The 20,692-nt window shown below is 35.0% G+C and overlaps 1 protein-coding gene across 2 annotated transcripts; it reads left to right on the top strand.

The window, feature by feature from the left end:
* Nucleotides 1-10,047: 10,047 nt before the first annotated feature.
* On the top strand, nucleotides 10,048-20,621 carry LOC107777823 (putative E3 ubiquitin-protein ligase RING1a). 2 transcript variants are annotated; one of them, XM_016597969.2, is made up of 11 exons: nucleotides 10,048-10,554; nucleotides 10,698-10,737; nucleotides 14,275-14,311; nucleotides 14,395-14,467; nucleotides 17,527-17,608; nucleotides 17,711-17,831; nucleotides 18,012-18,053; nucleotides 18,807-19,340; nucleotides 19,487-19,594; nucleotides 19,952-20,158; nucleotides 20,264-20,621. In XM_016597969.2, exons 1-11 carry the CDS (start codon nucleotides 10,296-10,298, stop codon nucleotides 20,300-20,302), a joined length of 1,542 nt encoding a protein of 513 aa, XP_016453455.1. In that variant the 5' UTR covers nucleotides 10,048-10,295; the 3' UTR covers nucleotides 20,303-20,621. The 2 variants fall into 2 exon arrangements, with proteins under 2 accessions (XP_016453455.1, XP_016453456.1); XM_016597970.2 differs by lacking the exon at nucleotides 14,395-14,467 and having other exon boundaries at nucleotides 10,049-10,554; nucleotides 14,275-14,333.
* Nucleotides 20,622-20,692: the final 71 nt, after the last annotated feature.

Here is a 20,692-nt window from a genome sequence, read left to right as displayed (position 1 = left end):
TTTCTACCGGGTTTTGGGAGTTGTAATCATTTGAATTGTAGTTTATTTATTTTCAGATATTTATGATTATTCCGCATTGATAGGCTTACCTAGTCTTAGAGACTAGGTGCCATTACGACCTCCTACGGAGGGAATTTGGGGTCGTGACACAATGCAAGTATCAAATATCGGATGAAAAAATAAAAGTTACTCAAACTGTCACTCTATAAACTTTTCCAACCAAACATAGCCCAAAACAAAATATCTACTCCATCTGTTTCAATTTAGATGACACACTTTCTTTATTAGTACATTTCAAGAAGAATGACACATTTCTACAATTGAAATAATTTAACTTTAAACTCTTCATTTTACTCATTTTACCCTTAATGAGAAGTTTTTATAACCATACAAATGTCATGGTACCACAAAGATTTTACCTCTTAAACTTTTAAGACCACAAATTTTAAAAGTATTTTTTTCCCCTTAAAGTCCGTGTCGAGTCAAACTACCTCATCTAAATTGAAACGGAGGGAGTACTAAAAAAGGCCCAAATGTCATTTTGGGCCCAAATAGTTTCAATTAATGTCATTTTTTTGTATCCGTTATTTTTGTAATACAGCCCATTCCCTCTTTTATATATATATATATATATATATATATATATATATATATATATATATATATATATATATATGCGATTTTTTGCTAAATTGAACCAAAATTGCTGAAATTGACGACAAAACAAGATACATTTGCGGTAATTTTCGTCTGATTCCAGGTAATTTGGAGTAGAAAATCTCTTGTTTTGTATATTTTTTCGGATTGCGTGTATTTTTGGAGAAGCGATGTTACTTTTTTTAGGCTTTTGCAACTGAATTATTTAGTTAGAGTTCATCGTAGGTATCTGTTATAGATGATTTTGTTAGTTTTGGTTGAGTTTTATATCAATTTCTTCATAAAATTCTGTAACCATTTGTTAGTATAATTTTTTTTAAAATTTTCTCATTGAACCTTATTTCAATTGTGAAGCAGAGCAATATGACAAGACAAACTCGTTCGATGAGTTCATCACCTTATTCAAAGTCGGTTTCAATTGAGAAATCGAGCAACATGAGAAGAGAAACTAGGTCGATGAGTTTATCTCCTCATTCAAACCCCGGTTTTAGTTGAGAAATCGATTGATGAACGAAATATAGGAAGACAAAATCGTTCTAACAGTGTTAAAATGTTAGAATCTCGAAAGGATGTTGTTGGACAATCTGAGAAAAAGAAGAGCAAAAGGGTTAGAGTGAATGCTGTTGAAGGCAAGAGAAAATGTGTCATAGAGGACGAAGTGAATTTGGGTGTCAAACCAAAAAAAAGTAAGGTTCAGAAGGCAGAAAAAGTTAAAATTCCTGACAAAGTTTGTAAGGTACATACAATTTTAGTTATATTTTTTTTCTATTGTTAAATCTTCTTTTAAAATTGGATTTAGTTTGTATTTGTTTATTTTTAATTCGTGTCATTTATTTGTAGCCTTAGAAGCTTTATTCCAGTTGGTGAGCCATTTCCTATTACTCATTGGACATCATACACTAATATGGACATTATATCAGTTTTACAGTCAAAGTTGACTGATATCCATCTTCGGATGTTTAGGGAAAGCTGTTTTGGCTATTTCCTTGATTTACCTCGAGTTGCTATCCAGGCACAACTGATTCGTTCTTTAATGTTTAGGGAGTTGGTTCAAGAAAAGTGTGATCAATTTTATGTGAAATTGAATGACGAATGTGTTTTACGTTTTGGTCTTTGGTAATTTGGTGTTGTAAGTGGTTTAAACTGTTGTGGCAATAAAAATATTGAGGGTAACTTCAGTTGACCCAATAGGTTGGTGGATACTTATTTTTCTAGTTTTGAAGCGGTGTTAAAGAAGTCGCTTATTGATTGTTTTGAGAAGAAGAAATGGCAGTCTGATAAAGACGCAGTTAAGATTGCAATCATTTATTTCATAAACACATTTCTAATGTCCACTCATGCTCATAGGACATTTATAAGTAAACGTGATTTTCATCTTTTAGAGTGGTGAGTATGTGTCCTTTCCCTGGGGTAAGATTGCATTTCGAGCTTTAGTGAAGTCGGTGAGGGACATGTTGAGGGGAAAGTTTGAGTTTATAGGATTGGTGGATTTCCTCTTGCATTATAGGTGTGGTTCTATGAATATTGTACTGTAGTTGATAAAAAGTTTGTTGTTCGCATTGGAGATCATACACCATGCATATTAAATTTAGAAATGACAGACAGGGCAACGCGTGAGGACTTCTCTACTGGTTTCTTCAACATCACAGGGAATAAGGTACGAGCTTTTATGTATTGATGGGTTATACATATATGATACACTGTAATTCATTGTGATACATCAAATATACAGTTTTTATACATCTTTGATACATCTAGGACTGAAGCACTTTTTGTTACATTTGCAGTTTAAAAATATTTCTCCTACAACTGAAGAGGTAAGGAGATTTATTTTGCCTGTTGAAGTTAATAACGAGTATCAAAAATATTTGACATCACGTAACAGGGAAAAACTTCCTATTTATGATAACGATGATTTTGTCACGCTACCCCCGAAACAGATTAAGGAGCCTGTCCCACCAAAAAAGATGCCGGGTGTCCAACCTGTTGATTATGACCGTGAGTTGCAGAAGTTGAAAGCTAATGTTAAACAGGTTTGTATTGGGTTTTTATATATAATTTTTGAAAGTTTTGTTAAAAATGTATATTCAAAGTCTATTATTTTTCTTATTTGTTTCCTTTTGTAGCTCCATAAGCAGTTAAAATCCTTCATGAAATATGCTTCTAATAAATTCAAGGAAGTCTTTGGGTTAATAAATTCCAAGGTATGTGTTTATTTTCCATTGTGCATTTTCTTTTATTTTTTTTAGTTAACATATTGTATCCTATTTTTTAAAAATGGTTTGGTGCAAGCGAAGACAAATATGGTGCACATCTAGAGGAAGACACCAGTGGTCGTCAAGACAATAATGATTTTGTGAGCAATATGGAGTTTGGTGGCAATGAAGATGTTGACATGGATGGTTTTAAGGTGTGTTTAGTTGTGCATTCTGCACTTTTCTTTTTTCTTTTCTTTGTTGTTTTTGATAATTTGATTCTTTTTAAAAAAAAATAGGTCGGTGAAAGTGAAGGCAAAGATGTTCCATATTCTCAAGGAGATATCAGTGTGCATCATCGTAACAACATTGTGCTCGATGCAGCAGATCAGTTAGGTGTCAATATCATGGAAGAACCTTCTGGTGTGAAAGTTAACATGTTCGTTGCTAAAGTAACTTTCACACCAGATGTAGTGCATGTTGGCACTATTGGTGAAACTGCAGATGAGGCGGCAGGGGAGATGGAGGCAGAATCTGAGAAAGAAAAGGTTCCCAAATCTCAGACTGGCGTTGTTTGTGTGACTGCAAGTGTTGATGAGGCGGCATGAGAGATGAAGGAACAATCTGAGAAAGATGTTCCTGAATCTCAGATTGTTCTGTACCAGCCTTAATTACTTCATGAAGTTTTGCCGCAAATGAAAAAAAGAAAAAGATGTCCTGCAAAGGCCGTGTAGTCTCCGTTCATTACTATATTTGATTCAGGATCCAGTCTTGGTGTTATTGCAGCGAAAGAAAAAAAAGCAAATTTATGCTGTTAAGCATCCTTTTCAAAACAAAATCGGAACTGGCGTTAACCACTCTTTGTTGAATGTATTTGCTGCTTGGGTCAAAGAAGGGAAGTCCAGAAAGAAGTATGTTTTCAACTTCTGAGTTTTATTCAGTTTTATATTTTAATATATTTTTATTTGTAGCATTATTTTATATCAAATCACTGTATCGCTTTTGTGTATATTTGTTACCAGGAATGAAATTTACCCAAATCATGTTAGTGAACTCAATCATGCTTATAATCTTGGTGTATATCATGTTGAAGACAAAAAATAGTTTTACACTTTGGCATATAATGGTCAGCCTTTGGATGACTCGGTACGTAAGAAGTTACTTTTACAGTTTTTTTTTTAATTTTAGCCAGTGTACACGTGATCAGGCCTCTTAAGTTAGAACAAATTATTAATTGCTATCTTGTCTGGCACAAGAGAAGTAGTGATCATTCATTTTCCTTTGCTTTCTGTGAATTTGGTTTGAAAAAGTGTAGCTGCTTAAAGCTAACGAGCCTTCAGTGATTAATTATTTGTTATGTTTTGTTTCAGCACATTGATGTTTTGTTCTATTATTTGAGGAAGAAGGGGAAATATGACAAAGACTTACCTGTAACATTCACCACCACAGATTAGTACTTCGACGAGAAAATTAATGAGTTGTGGCAGGCGTTTATTGATACAAATGGAGATAGTGAAGTGTGCAATCCGAAACATGTCATTGCAAAGTATATTCAGGGGTATGTCTTGGATGCCAATGATCCATGGCACACTGTTGAGCACGTCTTAATGCTAATTAATGTTGCGGAACAATGGCATTGGATAATGGCTGTGATGTCCTTCAAGGATATGTGCATATATGTGTATGACTCTATGCGTGATGGAGCTGCTCATCAAGCCAAAGTTCATAACACAATGCGCAAGTATTCTGTGTTGCTGCCTCATTTTTTCGTGCACACACGTTTCTATTTAAACAAAAAAAATATCAATTGGCGCACTGGTGTCTACAAATCAAAGGACTTGATTACCTCTTTTGATGTAAAACTGGTTGAAGGACTGCCTCAACAAGTCGAAGCGTATGAATTTCTTTCAACACAATCTGTTTGTTTTTAGATTCTGCAGTTTGATAATTGTTGTTATTTTTATTTTTGTAGTGATTGCGGCATCATTTTTTGAGCATTTAATTGAGGGCAAGACGCCTCCTAAAAAATTCAATTCCTATGCACACCGGCGCAGATTTGGTGCTCTCTTGTGGGATTATGCTAGAAAGAAGATGGAACTGAACGCGCAAAGTAATGATGAGATTATTGGTCGACAGAATAAGCCGCGAAAGCGGAAAAAGTAGTTACTTTTGTCTTTGTTGTAGGATGAACTCAATAATTTTGTTTTGTATTGTGTTCTGTTATGTTGTCATTGTTGTAAGACAGATCAGATTTGTTTATGTTTGAATTTTATGAATACTTTTAAGATTTGTACGGCAAATGAGATGTCTGCTCTGTTATAAAGGTTTAATGTGTTTCAGCACAATATTGAAGTGTTGCAGTTTAGTTTATTTTGGTGTTTTCTCCCTTGATTTTGTGTTGTGAATTCAAGATATGAAAAATATACGGTAGTTTGTGATACAATCTCTTCTAGATACATGCATGATACACATATGATACATATATGATACATATGTGATACACACATAATACATACATGATACAGTCATTTTGGATTACTGCACAGTTAGTTTCTTCACAATGAGTTCTGCAGTTTGTTTGGTTTCGAAATATGTATTGATGAAGCCACACTCTTATATTTCTAAAACTATTTGCATAGTTTTCTAGCTGCTACGATTGTTTTCCATTAGTTAGTTTTGTTATTACACAAATACAAATATGAGTAAGAGCTGATACACAGAGATACATAGGTGATACACAAATGATACAAATATGATACATAGCTGATATAACTTCTTTTTTAATCAAACAGAAGTATAATTTAAAAAATACATTTACAACACGATTTTAAATGATAGATAAAATATTTATTTATATCTAAAATTCAAATGACATTCTGCATTGATACAGTTCTTGATATATTGGATTCTTCTAAATCTTTGTGATATTCAGTAAAGTAAAATAACAAGTAATTCTAAGTATGAGCACCTAATTTTAAAAGGAGGTGTGACACTAAGTTTGACATATTTCATCCTCTCTTTGGATTATTTATACAAGTTTTCTTGTTGTGACCTTGTTCTCTATACTGTCCACATGAAATAGACTTTTTTCATTCCCTTTCAGATATTGGCTTGCACCTCCCCTTCCTTGGCCTTCCTATTGATTTAGTCATATCTGGTGGTAAGATTTTCATCTAAAACTTATGCAGGAATTTTCCATGTGCTTTCATCAGGAACCAGATAAATTGGAATTTCATAGGTCTTCAATAGGTACTTGCTGGTATAGTACGCCGAGCAATACTCAATGTGATCAATGTATTTGTATTTTAATACTGCCCAAGCATGTGCACATGGCAGCTCATCCAACTGAAACCTTCTACAGTTGCAAGTTCGATCGTTTAGGAGCACCATTCTCTGCTTACCCTTGTCAAGTACTGAATATAAGTAACTCGTCGAGGGGGTCACCTACAAAATTTATCAACTATCATTAGTGGTGACAAAGCAGATGTCCTCAAAAAACATATACTGGAGAGCCTACAAGATTCAAATAGCTTAATATCATATCAAACCAATCAATATTCAGCAGTGGGGTAGGCATAGATGCTACATTAAATTGAAAGCCTTATATACATGCTGGTAGTCACCTAAAAGTTGAACAATTTGCTTACATAATGACTAATTTCTTGCATGCCTCAGAAGAAACAGAGAATAGAGGTAGACGAACCAGCTTTGAAAAGAAACAGAAAACCTGAAGCCTTGGGTAACCGGGACAAGACCCTCAATTAATTGAACACTATAATATTGCTTTTGTGCAAACAATGAATATTAAAAAACATTAGCTTTAATCAATTTGGTCTCCCTGTGTCGTGCAGGTGGACACTAGTTTAACAGAATCACATAAAGGGTTCAAGATATAACAGATCCATGAATTCAACATGATTACATATTATATGCACAAGTATCTATAGATTTTAGTCATACCTTCATCCGATGTGACAATTTGAGATTGTCCATCATCATTGTATCATAATTTTTTTCCAAGATCAGTAAATGACTCTATTGTATTCTTTTGGTTTGTAACGTTCCATCGTCCGATCAATTGCCTTATATACTCCAACAAAGGTAGTACTGTGAGTTCCCTAGCAGCGTTGAGCACTGCATTGATCGACTTCGCAATGTTTGAAGTCATTGTCAATGTTCTGTTGACAGTGGAATGTGCTTTGGACCATCTTTCATACCCAACGTTGATTAAGTAATCTTTGACCCTCTTATCAATTCTTTCTACCTATGCCATGTGGTAATCAAACTTCTCACTGTGTATGTTTTCGCCATAGCAAAGAATATGTCTTTGAGCTGCAAATGGTTCTCTTGTAATTGTTTTTACTTTATTCCATAAATGCCATATGCAGACACAGTGAGGTACTTGTGGATACAATATTGTCGTTGCATTTTTAATGCCTTCATGCATGTTCGAGACTATGCACATTCCCTTACTTTCCCTAAATGCATCCTTGAACCTCGCAAAAAATACTCCCAGGAAGCATAATTCTCTGAAGCTACAAGTAACAACTTATTTTTTGCATAATTATGCTTCTAACATCAACTACGATATACATTGAGATACATAATTATACAGTAAATATTTTGATACCTGCTTTCACTTGATCTATGTACCTTAAATTGAAATTTTTCCTTTATTGCCAAGTACTTCATGACTTTGACTATCGTAGCCTTGTCTTTATAAATTTGACCTTCTTCTACATCTATGTGTTGAAGGTCAGTTATTATTGTATTTTCATCAGATTCTGTATCCTGCCAGCCTCCTCCATTCCCAAACTCAATCATATTAATTGTATAGCCATTGTATCTCTCCTGTATAACTGAGCTTTGTGCACACTCTGAGGTAATCACAACAGAATTTGAATTGTACCAGATCATATCCATATCCTTTTCACTCAATGTTATATAAAGGGGATACATTGTAAATTTCGAGCTTTTTTTCAACTCAAGATATACACATACACCCACATTATTATGTATTACTATTGGTGAAGAACCGTTTTGGACAATGTATTTGATTTCAATAACATTCAATGAAGTATCTATCATAAATTGTTTCGAAATCACGTCTATAAAATCTTCAAAACTTATATTTGGAGTAACTATTACAACATCGGCATTGTAATCTACAAAAATGTTATCAACATTCCATCGGCCACCATACTGAATAAAAATTGGTAAATTTACCATTGAAGTAGCTGAAATTAGGTCAAAACTCACTAATTCCTTGATTGATTTTGATTGTAGTTCGTAGTTCCTTCATCAAAGCTGTATCTACAGAGAAATTGCGAAAGAAAATTGTTGTTTCTACAGTGAAATTGATCGATTTTTGAGTGAAATTTGGAGCTCATTTTGAGAATTTTTTGGGAGAGAATGCCGTGATTTATAGAATGTAGGTCTCTGTGAAATTGATACGCTTGAAAAACAGGGAAGGAATGAAGGTCTTTAGCGTGATTCTCGGATGGAAGAATCCTTCCTTGCGTGTATCTCTAATTTTCGGCTACTTTTGGTAAGTGTCTAATTTTGGGCTAGAGGTTGGTAAGTTTGAGTTTTGGCTATTTCTGTACTTTTTCCAAAACAAAAAAGGTAAAAATAGCATGGGCTAGCAAGTTTTCGGACTGATAATTGAAAAATAGCCAGCGTTTGCAAAGTCATTAAAAAATAGCCACTATTTTGCTGCAACACGGACCGGTCCAGCATAATATACTGGAGATTGGTGCACCTGTGTATGAACTTCCAGCATATTATGCCGGAACTCCAACACGCGAAAAGTTCCAGCATAATATACTGGAGATTGGAGCACCTGTGTATGAACTTCCAGCATATTATGCTGGACCGATATATTATACTGGAACTCCAGTATATTATGTTAGAATATTTTCTGAATTTTGAACAGTATTTTCGTTCAGATTTATCTTTACATGAAAAGTGGCTAAATTTCGATTAATTTTAAAAATGTAGCTATTTTTCAATTACAACTTATAAATCTGACTATTTTTAAATTTCTCCCCCAAAATGGTGGGAAGTCAGTAATGCACTTTTATATTATATGGTGTCCTCCGGATGTATTGTAAGAAGTTTAAAAAAAGAGTATGATCACGAGCTCTTAACTCTGAGTTGTAAGTTTAATTTGTACTCCTAATATACAATGCCCAGTATCCTATTCCTTTAATTATATAACCATGGACTATTGGTTGGTACAAACTATTTATGTTGCAATCGTTAAATTGCTCCGAAGTCCGAACAATGGTTAATTTACAACTATTTATTTTTTATATTTATTTTCGTAGACTAAATTGATCTTGTCATAGCATTAAGAGAAAAAACAGAGGAAAGAGCACAGAAAAAGTGATGCCTTCTCATGCAATTTTATAGTCAAATTAGTTGACGAAATGGTACAAGAGTATATTACTGATCCATGCAAATTGCAATTATGCAACATTTGAAACTCCAGTATATCAAAAGGTCTATTCAAAGATTTCTGAAGTTCTTACATATTGGGGATATATATGATCACGCACTTGAATTTTAAAGTAATACTTCTAACTACTATATGCATGCCCACAAGATGAAACTATTTCGATTTCACGATTTGTAAAAGCATTGTAAGGAATAGTAAGAGGTGAATTTAAGATTTTAAGTAATTAGGTATAAGTTCATAACACTATATTAATTCATTATCTCTTTGCTATAAGAAATGTGAAAATAGTGAATGTGCTTATTCCTATTTGAGATCGTTCCATCCATTTATGATAAAATTTTACAATTCTATACATAATTGACACATGATCTTAATTAGTAAATACATCAATCATTAATAAAAATTATAATCTTCTCGTGTGAATGCAGTATGTATCTAAACGTTGTCGTTTCAAGTTAACTAAAAAGAACAAAAACAAGAGCGACATCTTGACATCTTATCTCCACTGTCCAGCTGTTTAACACGTATAATATATTCTCTTTTCGAAAAACGTTATAATTACATTCAACATTATTCAAAACATACAAAAAAATAGATTTTCAGCATCTGCCCTCCATAAAAAAAAAAGAACTGAAAAATAAATAATAAATAATTAAAAAGAAAAAGGAAGAAGTAGTGTACAAAGTTGCAAAGTTGTAAGAACATGTATATGTGAAAAAGAGAGAGAATATATAGTCCTAAAAAGGAAAAGAAAAGGCAGCTGAAAATCTCTCATACCCCAGTCCACTCTTCTCTTCTCTTCTCCTCTTCTTCAGACCCCCTTTCTCTCTCTTTTTGCTACAAAGTGAAAAATTTATGCTTTCATTCAATTTAACACTCTGCTTTATCTTCTCCCAATTTCAAACACCCAATAAAGCCAACACATTCTGAAACTTATAACCAAGCGGTGGCCAACAAATTTTCAATAACAAAAAAAAAAAAAAATGCCAGCCCAGAAACGCTATTTGTCGAATTATCAAGATGACAATAACAACAACGAAGACGATGATGAGAACTCCCCCCAGCATCAGCACAGCCGGCGGAAACAATCCCGACGTGTTGCCGGCGAACAAACACGAGCTAATATGGAAGAGCAACAAGTAGATGAGCAGGATGAAGAGGAAGATGACCAAGCCCAAGCCCAAGATAATGATGATGAGGATGATGATGATCAAGAGGAAATTAATCAATCGTCTGAAGATGGTTACGTATCTAAATTCCAAATCTGTGTTTAACATTGCCTTTTTTTACTGTTATGAATGCGTGTTCTTTTACCGTGCATTAATGTTTTTCGTTATTCTGCTTTTGTTGTTTAATGATTTGTTTGGCTTGATTTTATGTTGCAGATTCTGAGGGAAGTGGCACTGACCCTGAAGCCTTTGATGAGTAATTCTCTGCATGTTTAATTTTGTGTTGCCTTTTACTTTTAAACTTATTTGATTGTGATTTTATACTTTAATTTTGGCTAAGTTTCTAATGCACTTGTGCTGCTTGATTTAATGCGCAAGACATTGCTGCATGCCGTTCATTAGTTTATTATCTTGACTTCTAAAAGAAGACTTTTTCTATAAGTAGAGTACTGATTGTGAATTTGGAAATGCTATTGGGGTATTGCTTTTTAGCTGCAAAGAATCCATCTTTATAGCTTAATCACACTTATGTCTTACCTTTTTTTTCCCTTACATTTCTTGAAGCTCTACTTTTACATTTACTTGTATTCTCAATCTTTAGGTATCTGGACCTTGCCCCAAGTGTAAGAATTCGAGTTAAAGCAGTAATTTTGTTCAAATGAACGTCTTTCAAATTTGAAAACGACTGTAAAGATTTACAGTATGTTTATAAGGATGTAATCATGTAGTGTCGTGCATGCATGTCAGCAAGCTCATGCATGTATTTTTGTCAAGCTATTGTGCTTCACTGTCCTTGAGTGGTATCTAAGCCTATGATAGATGACCTTATCAGCCGAACCAATGCAATCTTGATTGTCCATTGGGTATCTTCTCTATTGCTTGAGCCAGAAGATGCTATAATTCTTCTTTCAGTGGCCTTTTATTTAGACGTTTGACCCTGTCACTGGTCTTTGTAGACGTTTCCATTTCATGGAGCATGGTAATGGTCTTGGTTGTGTCATTTTAGGAAGAGATTCGTCGCAGCTTGACTTTTCAAAATCTGATGTGTGAAATTAGGTTTTTAACTTCAGCAAAAGACAACTGCCGGGACGTCCTGAAGAGTCTGGAGAATTGTTTTTTGAAAACTTTTGACCTTTCACTTGTTCTAGCAGGCCATTGCTGCTCATAATTTTGTGTTTATCCACAATTATTCAATTTGAACTTACCTACAATTTCATGTAAATATCATAGACATTAAAGTAGTCACCTTTTTCTGACTTTAGTTTGCCAGATTTAGTTGTTTGAAGGCCATTCAAGATGGGTTTTTTAATGATTATGTTTGCTTTTTAATCAGTGTTTTAAAAGGCGTGGGCGTAAGGCGAGGCGTTTTACATATGCCTTAGCGAAGCTTAAGCTTCGAGGCACGGGGCGTAAGCCCCATAGGTATTTAATTTTTAATATTTTATAAAATAATATAATTACAGTAAATATTTATAAAAAGGTAAAATTACATAAAAAATTGAAGAAAACTATAAATATGTGAAATATATATATAGATGTGCTCCATCCCCACAAAAAACTAGTCAAAACAATCTATCATACGCTACTTAGAAGCACAAGTAACTTGAGTCGAAAAGAATAAAATTTTCTACATGGAGGAACAAAAAGGATGACTAACCTGCAATTTGAACTTTGAACTTACTGCTATGAAGGAGAATGTAGTTCTCTTTGTATTTGTAAAAATAATTGAATATTCGTTGCTTTTAGGAGATATTAGCAGACTAGCGGACAAGATAAAGAATTGGGAAAGACCATGAATTAGGGCTTCAATCAATAAAAAAGGTCTTTACTTTTAAATTTAATACATTTCAGTTTCTTTTTAAAACTTTTGAGTAATTAACAAGCTGACTTTTGAGAATTTGGGTATTATATGAAGGACTTATTCAACAAATTTTGTTTTAATTTGAAAAAGTCTCTTGGGCTTACGCCTCACTAAAAAAACGCGCCTCAAACCCCCGGGCGTACGCCCCGAATTGCTAGGCGTACGCCTCTTGAGACTTTCGCCCCACACCATCGCCTCGGGGCGTTTTTGGTGCGCGGCGCCCCAGGGCTCGCCCCGAAAACGCCTTTTAAAACACTGCTTTTAATTTACGTAGTGCTTCATATTGGTCCCCTTGAGGGACATGTCACTTTTAACCTTTATCTAGACAAGAAGGTTAGACACTCAATTTGCCAGACGACCGAATGGTCATTTTCCGATTATATCTGTATTTGGACATGCAAGGTTTAAATTTCGCCCATACAAAGACACTACTTCTATTGAACGTGCAGGGAATACTTTTGCCTTACTGTAAGAATTGTGAGTATGAATTATATAATGCTCAATTATATAATTGTTCACGAAATATATTGTCAGGTTCTGCTATCATCGTGTTAACAACCAAATAAGTTATCTGTACTATATGTGTGGAAGATATTTTATTGTTGAGTATATATGTCGTTTAGTGACAGGAATAGTTGTCTCAACATCTTTGAACTGGAATTGGAATTCACAGAAGTCTCATACTTCTGTGAGATATTGATGTATTTATAATATGTATTACTGGATGAATGGAAACTCTTTTTTCAATTTTCAGGATTTGCTAGGCTTGTTAGATTTCATAGAGATGTAATGTGATCAAGTCTAGTTTTTTGTGTTTGCTGCAGTATTCCCTTGATACTGCTATAAAATCTTACCTTATCCAAAGAAAAAAAGTCTCATACTTATGCAGTGAAAGTTACTAGTTCAAGGTTCCTTCGATTTTCACAATGAAATACTTAACTTGTTAACTTTTGTCATGTTTACTTTTTTTTTTGGTCATGTTTACTTAGTAATGAAAATGTAGTTATGCTAGAGGATTACCAGTATAGAGGAAACACACCATTTTCTTGTAAACATGTCCTGTGAGTGTTTTCTATTTGGTCCATGGTTAAAGCAGCATCACCTTTTTTGGCCCTTGACACTCTAGAGGATCCCTTTAAGAAATATTTTGTGCAAAAGGAATAAAAGAAGTAGCTTTTGGAAATCTTTTAGCTCAACAAAACCTTTTCTACATTTAGTAAGAAGTATATTTAAAGAACTCCCAACTTCTTGGTTTCATGCTGTTGTCTTTGAGGTGTGGGAGACTATTGGATTTCATCATTCATTTTGCCTTCCTCTCAAATCTGACCTCAAATATTGGTCATGAATTTTCTATAAACCTGAATCGCCTATTTCAGTTCTTCGGTCTTTTACTTTAGTAATCTTCAGGATCAGTAGTTTAGCTGGTTGTGAAACTGATAATGGGTGGCTAAGGATTTTGCTTGACCCTGGGTTCTTCCGGTGGAAATTCCATTTTTTCTACGATTTTCAATTGCCGGATTAAAATGGATACATCTGAAAGGGAAAAGGAAAAGCTTCTGCTGGGTACACATTTCTCAATTCAAGATGGGCCAATAACATATCCAGATTATGCTGGCATTATTTTTCACCAATATAAAGTCAATACTTCTGTTGAACATACAGGGAATACGCCTTGTAAGACTTGTGAGTATGAATTACATAAAACTCAAATAGGTTGTCCTTTTGCATGCTGAATTGAAAGTTAAACTGTACAAATTGTAATCAGTCTTCTCCAGAATATAGAACCTTATTTATCTCACTGATTATCAAGAGATTCTAAATGGCATCTTTAATGTATTGTCTTCTTGGTAGAATGATCTGCATGATGCAGCATTTCCGTTTTCTCGTTATTTAATGTGGTTTTATAACTTTATAATCTTTGCCTGTCTGCAGATTGATCGCTGTGTCACGATCTGAGATTCGCACCAATGTACAATGTCCTATATGCTTAGGTACTCTCTATTATTTTATTTTGTCATATTTGAATATTTACAGCTTCGAGTTTTTTGCTAGGATTTCGACGAGAGAAGTTTTTTCGCACAATTATTTCAAGTTCGTAAAGATGTAGAATGTTCAATATGTCTAGGTATATTTGCTTTCACATCATTCTATGTTTTTTTATGTTCTATATTTTGGTTATCCAGTCCAAAAAGCTTTATGATATTTGTGAATTTTACCCCTTTTTATATAACTGTGGTGTCCGGGCCCGCTTCAGTGCACCTCGATGGTACCGTGTACCTCCCACCAGCACAAGTACTGGGTGACTTTGCCTAGTAAAGCTTAGGCAGATGGGAAGAAATTACCTTGTGTTTTTTGTCTCTGTTAAAATTTGAACCCTGGTTTCCAAGGTTTGCACCCACTCCATTGATCACTAGGTGCAAATGCCATAGTTGGGATTTGAACATGTGATCTAATGCAACTTTTGAACCCCCTTTACCACCACTAAAATATTCCGTATTTTATCATTTGACTTTGCTCTTCACACATAAGTTTGTTTTTCAGAAGTTTGCTCCTCAAGATATCACTTTGTTCGTTTTCTTGCATCCCTAGACTTCAGTGGATAATTCAAGATTATGGGAAAAAGCTGATATTTCCCCAAAGTTAAAAGTTGAAAAGACATATCAGGTGTGAATTTTCCATATCTTGTGCGAACTAAACTCTCCAGCCTCCATGACAAGCGTTTGTAACTCTTGTCTACATCACAAACATATACAATTCTTTCTTTTGGACAAGACAACCATATCAAATTGTTATTCACTTGTTATACTTCAAGTATATGCATATTTGTTTTTCTAAAAATGTGTACAGTTCTATACCCTTGGCAAACCAATTACACTGTTGTATGGCCAATATTTGCATCTTGTCACTTTGGTGCACTTCTGAAGCTTTTGGAAGTTTGACTATTTCTGTGGTATTAATGGCTGCACTTGGTTGCACAATAAATTATCAGGAAGGCTTACTGTTGCTGGTCCTCTTTTCAAGAAAACTATGCTTGTTTGTAGATCTAAGATGCTTCTACCTATTCCTTCAATTCTATTAATGTTTTTAAGATGTATTCTCATGTAATTACTATTATCATTTTATCATCGAAAACAGTCTCTCTCTGCTCTAGAATTGTAGATGTTGCTACTGCTTCCACTTCTACACAATTTCATTAAGAAATACAAGTTCAAGTATAAAGGTCACCTATGTGTTTTCAGAAAACAAATGCCACCATTGAAGTTGATTGTTTCAATTGGGATCTTTGCCATATCACTAGTGCTGGGATCGATCCAGGACTAGTGAAACACCATCATTTAGTTGAAGGCCTGTCTATCTGCATGTAATTCTTAGAACTGTCAGTTTAAAAAGAAATGGCAAATATCTGAGTTATAAAATATTATAGGTAGTTCATGAAACTTGACAGGCATTGGGATATTTCTAATTGTATGGTGATGCAACAAATGACATCTAAGCACTGGGAAGAAAAGGGATCAAAAGAAGACATCTTGAAACTTTTCGTGTTATAATATTTACCAGGCTAGTCATGTTAGTTGGGCAATTTTTGTCACAGGCTAGAATTGTGCTAATCATTCACATTTGATCCTCACGATTCTTGTTCTAGTTATTCTCAAATATCCAGTAAGATACAAGCATGAACATTCTTGGATGAAATGTGTATTCGATTATACTTTGTTGAGAATGTCTTCAAGATGCTTAAGGTAAATTATGTGTGTTTGGCACCTGATTGAATTTAGAAGTGATCAGAATCATCTATGGGCTTACAGTAGTGATGTCAGGATTTTCTTTCTTTTGGTTGTCCGCGAGTAAAGAAAGTATCAATAGTGATACTGTACAATTTGGTGTGGTACAAGCTTAAGCTTGTGCTGGTGGCTCCCAAAGCCGTTTCTGCAACTGGCCGTGTAATCAAGGCAAAGTTAAGGATCACCAAAAACGTCACTCTGGAGATGATACCCTCGTTAGATGTGAATGTATATACAAGGTGGAGTGAAAACTTGTTAGAGACTTGAAAGCTGTAGCTTCTATTTCCTTGTAATGAATAAGCAACTTCCGCCACATGGCTGCTATCCCAATAACTTGATATTTGGTTATAATCGTACTCCCTCCACTCTCTTTCATTTCCCATTTCCTAGCGTCGAACCTGGCAATGGCACCTGGGCATTGTGTGCTTTTGCTGAGACGAATGGAGTATGCCATTTTGTAAAACTGCCACAAATCTATAATCTCTTTCCTTTTCTGGGAAGTTTCTCAAGATGTCAGAGAGTTTAACTTCAGTTTACTGTGACAAAGGGAATACTTGAAAAGACTGATAATTTTACTTCTCTGAAGGGCGTGTAAAATATGAGGAAGTTCTGCTACATTAAAAACAAATCCAGGCTCTTCTCCCAAAAAGAATTCCTTCATTTTCCGTTTAGAGCTTTGACAAGGGAACTTCTCAATATGATCTTCTATCCTTTCTCCCCTGAGTTTTATCATGGTAACTTGTGCAATTGTCTTCCACCACAGTTCTAACTTCTACATAGGAGGGATAAACTCTTAAGTGTGTTTTCTTGTGCCTGATATTATCATAAAGTTGAACACTACTTGACTATTCAGCTGGTTCACCTGAGAAATCTCATTTTCTTATCCTTTCTATGTTTCCAGCTTCAGCATCATCTTGAACTTTCCTGGATTGACTCGTTATCAGCAGTATCTTCAAAAATAACTTCTTTGTTTTTCCTCCTCAAGCAGCAATTGTTAGTGTTTCATGTTTTCTGCAAAATATTGGAAAAGCATAAGTACCAAATACCTTCATAGGAAAAGGAAAACTAACAAACACAGCTTCATATGTTTACTTTCTTTTTTTTCCCCATCAATATTTGCTGGTTACTCTTTGGACTTAGGTAACTTTACGAACAACTAAAATGACAATAATCTTCTCAATTAACCACGTTGTATTCCTGCTCTTACCTTTTCCTAAATACTATGAAGAGCCAATTGTTTCCAGTTCTGGCTTAGTCTCTATGGTGCTCTACATCAATCAATCACAGCTGACTGAAGTTTCACTGCTTAATACTATATTTGATTACTAATTTGCTATGTGTTGATTGAAGACCACAAAGTCCATTAGTTTTTTTACCATTGGGTGTCCGCCTGCATGCACAGGTATTATCAAGAGAACTCGGGTTGTGATGGGATGCCAACACCGTTTTTGCAGAGAATGCATAGATAAATCAATGAGACTGGGGTATGCAATGCAATAAATCAGATTCGTGATTCAACTAGTCATTAGAAGCCAAGAACTACCTGATGACTATTGTGGATTTTACTTGTAATCGCCCTTTTACAGGAATAATGAATGCCCTGCATGCCGCATACATTGTGCTAGCCGACGGTCATTGAGAGATGATCCTGGATTTGATACCTTAATTGAGGCAATATATCCAGATGTTGAGAAGTACGAAGAGGAGGTATGCCCTTAATTAATATTTTGCAACTTAATGAATCCTCTCCCCTGCCTTCAAAATGAAAATAAAAAAGAAGGGGCATTATGTGAAAAAGAAGAAATACAAGACCACTAGAGGCCTCTATTCCTTTCCTCTTCCTTTAGATGAAGCTTGTTTGCTAGTTTGTGCATTATCTTTTTTCAGGAGCTTGTCTTTCTTGAAGAGGAACGTGCACTCAATGAGCAGGTCAGTTAAAGAAGTGTCTGAAATCCTCATTCTTGAATAGACATGCATATGTTACACTTATCATGTTAGTAGTTCTTGTTTTTTTGTGTATCCTCTTCTCTTTACAGTGAGGATAATATATATATATATGTGTGTGTGTCAACGTTGTTACTGGAATAGAACATACATATAAAGGTGATCTATGCATAGTCATTACAGGTCCATGCATGTTGAAAATAGTTATGAAATAATAGAACTGAATCTGTTGATGATATTTTCTTTGAAATGTTATAGATTCTGTTTTTTCCCCCTTATAAGTGAGATCTAAAAGATGTCATGCTGTAAAAAACTCTTATTTTGGAAACTGAGAAGGCTACTACGTCCAAATCACATGCTGTGTTCTTAGAAAATGAAGATCTCAATGTGTCCGTCTAAGCTCGATATCTCACTCCAAGTGTCCTATTGACACACTTGTTATTCCAACTTTTAAAAGGTTATGTTCTCCTTTTATTTGAGAATCTGAGAATGAAATGAAAGACTTTTTTACCATTGTTTGCGAAACACGTGTTTTTAGGTGTGATAAAATATGCCTATCCATTAGTCCAATTTACTTTCATGATTTACCTAGTAGATTATACTTTTACCGTGCACATAAGCTGTTTAACTAAAATGGTATAGAGCTATATTTATTCTTGCTTTCTGATTGACACTTCACTATATGTTTCGGGGGCTAGACATATAGACCTGATACATGCCTTGTGTTTTATTGGACAGATTCAAGCATCCATTGCCCAAATTTCTCAACGTCAATCTGAAGCACTAATTAAGAGGCGCAAAGTTGGTAAAGACATAGCTGCTTCCTCTGCACAAAGAACACCTCGCAACTATCACAATGCTTATTCGAGAAGAAGAAGAAACAGTCAGGGGGCTGAACCTGAGCGATCTGATCCAAATGAGAGTGAAAATGATGATCATGACAGGAACAAAGATTCACCCGCCAAGGATGAGCGTGGAACACAAACCAAGTTCAGGAAGCGCCGGAGGCGCAAAGGAGCTCCGGCCACCCCGACTTCTCCTTCAGCTGCAAGTCCAGACGGTGGACACATTGAAACCGCAGCAGAACTACCCAGAGAAACAGTAGGCAGTTCTCCTGGACCTGCATTGAAGCCTGAAACACTTACTTGGGGAAGAGGTGGTGCTCGAAGTCACAGTCGACACGGCAGTGCCAGCAGTAGCAGAAATGCTCGTAACACTCGAATATCTAAGTTGATTGATTATCTTGAAAGTGTCCGAACAAATGATGGTGAGGTATTATAAGATTCTCTGCATCCTTGTTCATCTGTCTCAAGAATGATATTGTCCTAGCTTCTCTTATAACATCTCAAATGAGCATGAGCTATGTCTGGTTCTTTCTCAATGGTCACTTGTCCATAATTACTGTTCTTATTTTGCAGTTAAATATCCATCTTGAGCTTATTCCATTGGACAAACAAACAACACCAAGTCTGAAAAAGCCCCATCTCTGCTGCAGGCCAAGTACATCAGTTGAACACCTCTACGAAGTAAGAATTCCTTTCCACCATACTGTATTAAGAAGAAAAAAAATTCCTTTCCAGTATCCTTGTCAAAAATAGATATGAAACATAATCATTTGGAATCCTTAGTGACCTAAAACATGGAATTCTCTATATTAGCTGCAAGACAAATTCAAACTTTTTGGGCTGCATTATCTTATTCCTGATCATAATTATAGGCACGTCTGATTCAGCTATAATGTCTCAATGCTGATGATACATGTTTGTTGTTCTATGGTTATGCCTAAATATTTTCAGAAAGATTTTGCTTCCATAGTACTTGCAGGCCGTTTATTTTTCCGTTTTCCCTCAATGACAATTTTGGTGATGATATTCTGAGTGCAGTTTGTTGCTCAGGAGACAAAATCACAAGCAAAAGATGTTGAATTACTGGCAATAAAGGACAATACCACTGTTAACCATTCAACCTTAATGGATGCATCAAATATGCTAGCCCGATTTGTCAGGGGGTCCGATGTTACTCTGCAAAACTTGGAAAGGCGAGAAACTTTGGAAGGAATCAATTCAAGTTGCCCATTAAATAAGAATCTGGTGAGTTGGAAATACAAATGAGGAATCAAGTCCAATTGTTTTGTCTTATAAACTTCATGTTTCCATTAGTGTCCCATTTGAACAATCCTTTCTCTGTTGTTTCAGATCCTTGCTTACGTGCAAAAGAATTCAGCCGATATGTGAGTTCCTTGAGTCGGCTTTGTAGAAGGATGAGTGCAGAGGAGAAAAGAAGATCGTCTGTTCATTGGAGAACATGTGGAACCTATATTTAGTTTTCCCTGAACAGCAATAGTCTGCTAGTTTCCAATTAATTCTGCAGAATATAATCTTTCTTGTATAATAAATTCTGTGTTTTGTTTCCTTTTTCCTTTTACACAAATTTTTTGGTTTGTTCACTGACAAGCATTGAGATTATGTTTGATCTCCTTATAGAGCGACGGTAATTTATTATAAGGAGATCCCGACTTGATATAATCTTCAATGCTTTTTCCATCTTCTCATTTTTTCCAAGTGTAATACAAAACGCTATACAAGAAATATTTATTCAACGAGATTCCGACTTGATATTATCTT

Source organism: Nicotiana tabacum, chromosome 2, assembly GCF_000715075.1.
Source record: "Nicotiana tabacum cultivar K326 chromosome 2, ASM71507v2, whole genome shotgun sequence".
In the NCBI taxonomy this organism is placed as follows: domain Eukaryota; kingdom Viridiplantae; phylum Streptophyta; class Magnoliopsida; order Solanales; family Solanaceae; genus Nicotiana; species Nicotiana tabacum.
The sequence above is the reverse complement of the archived record's forward strand: the minus strand, read 5'-3'. Positions and strand labels throughout refer to the sequence as shown.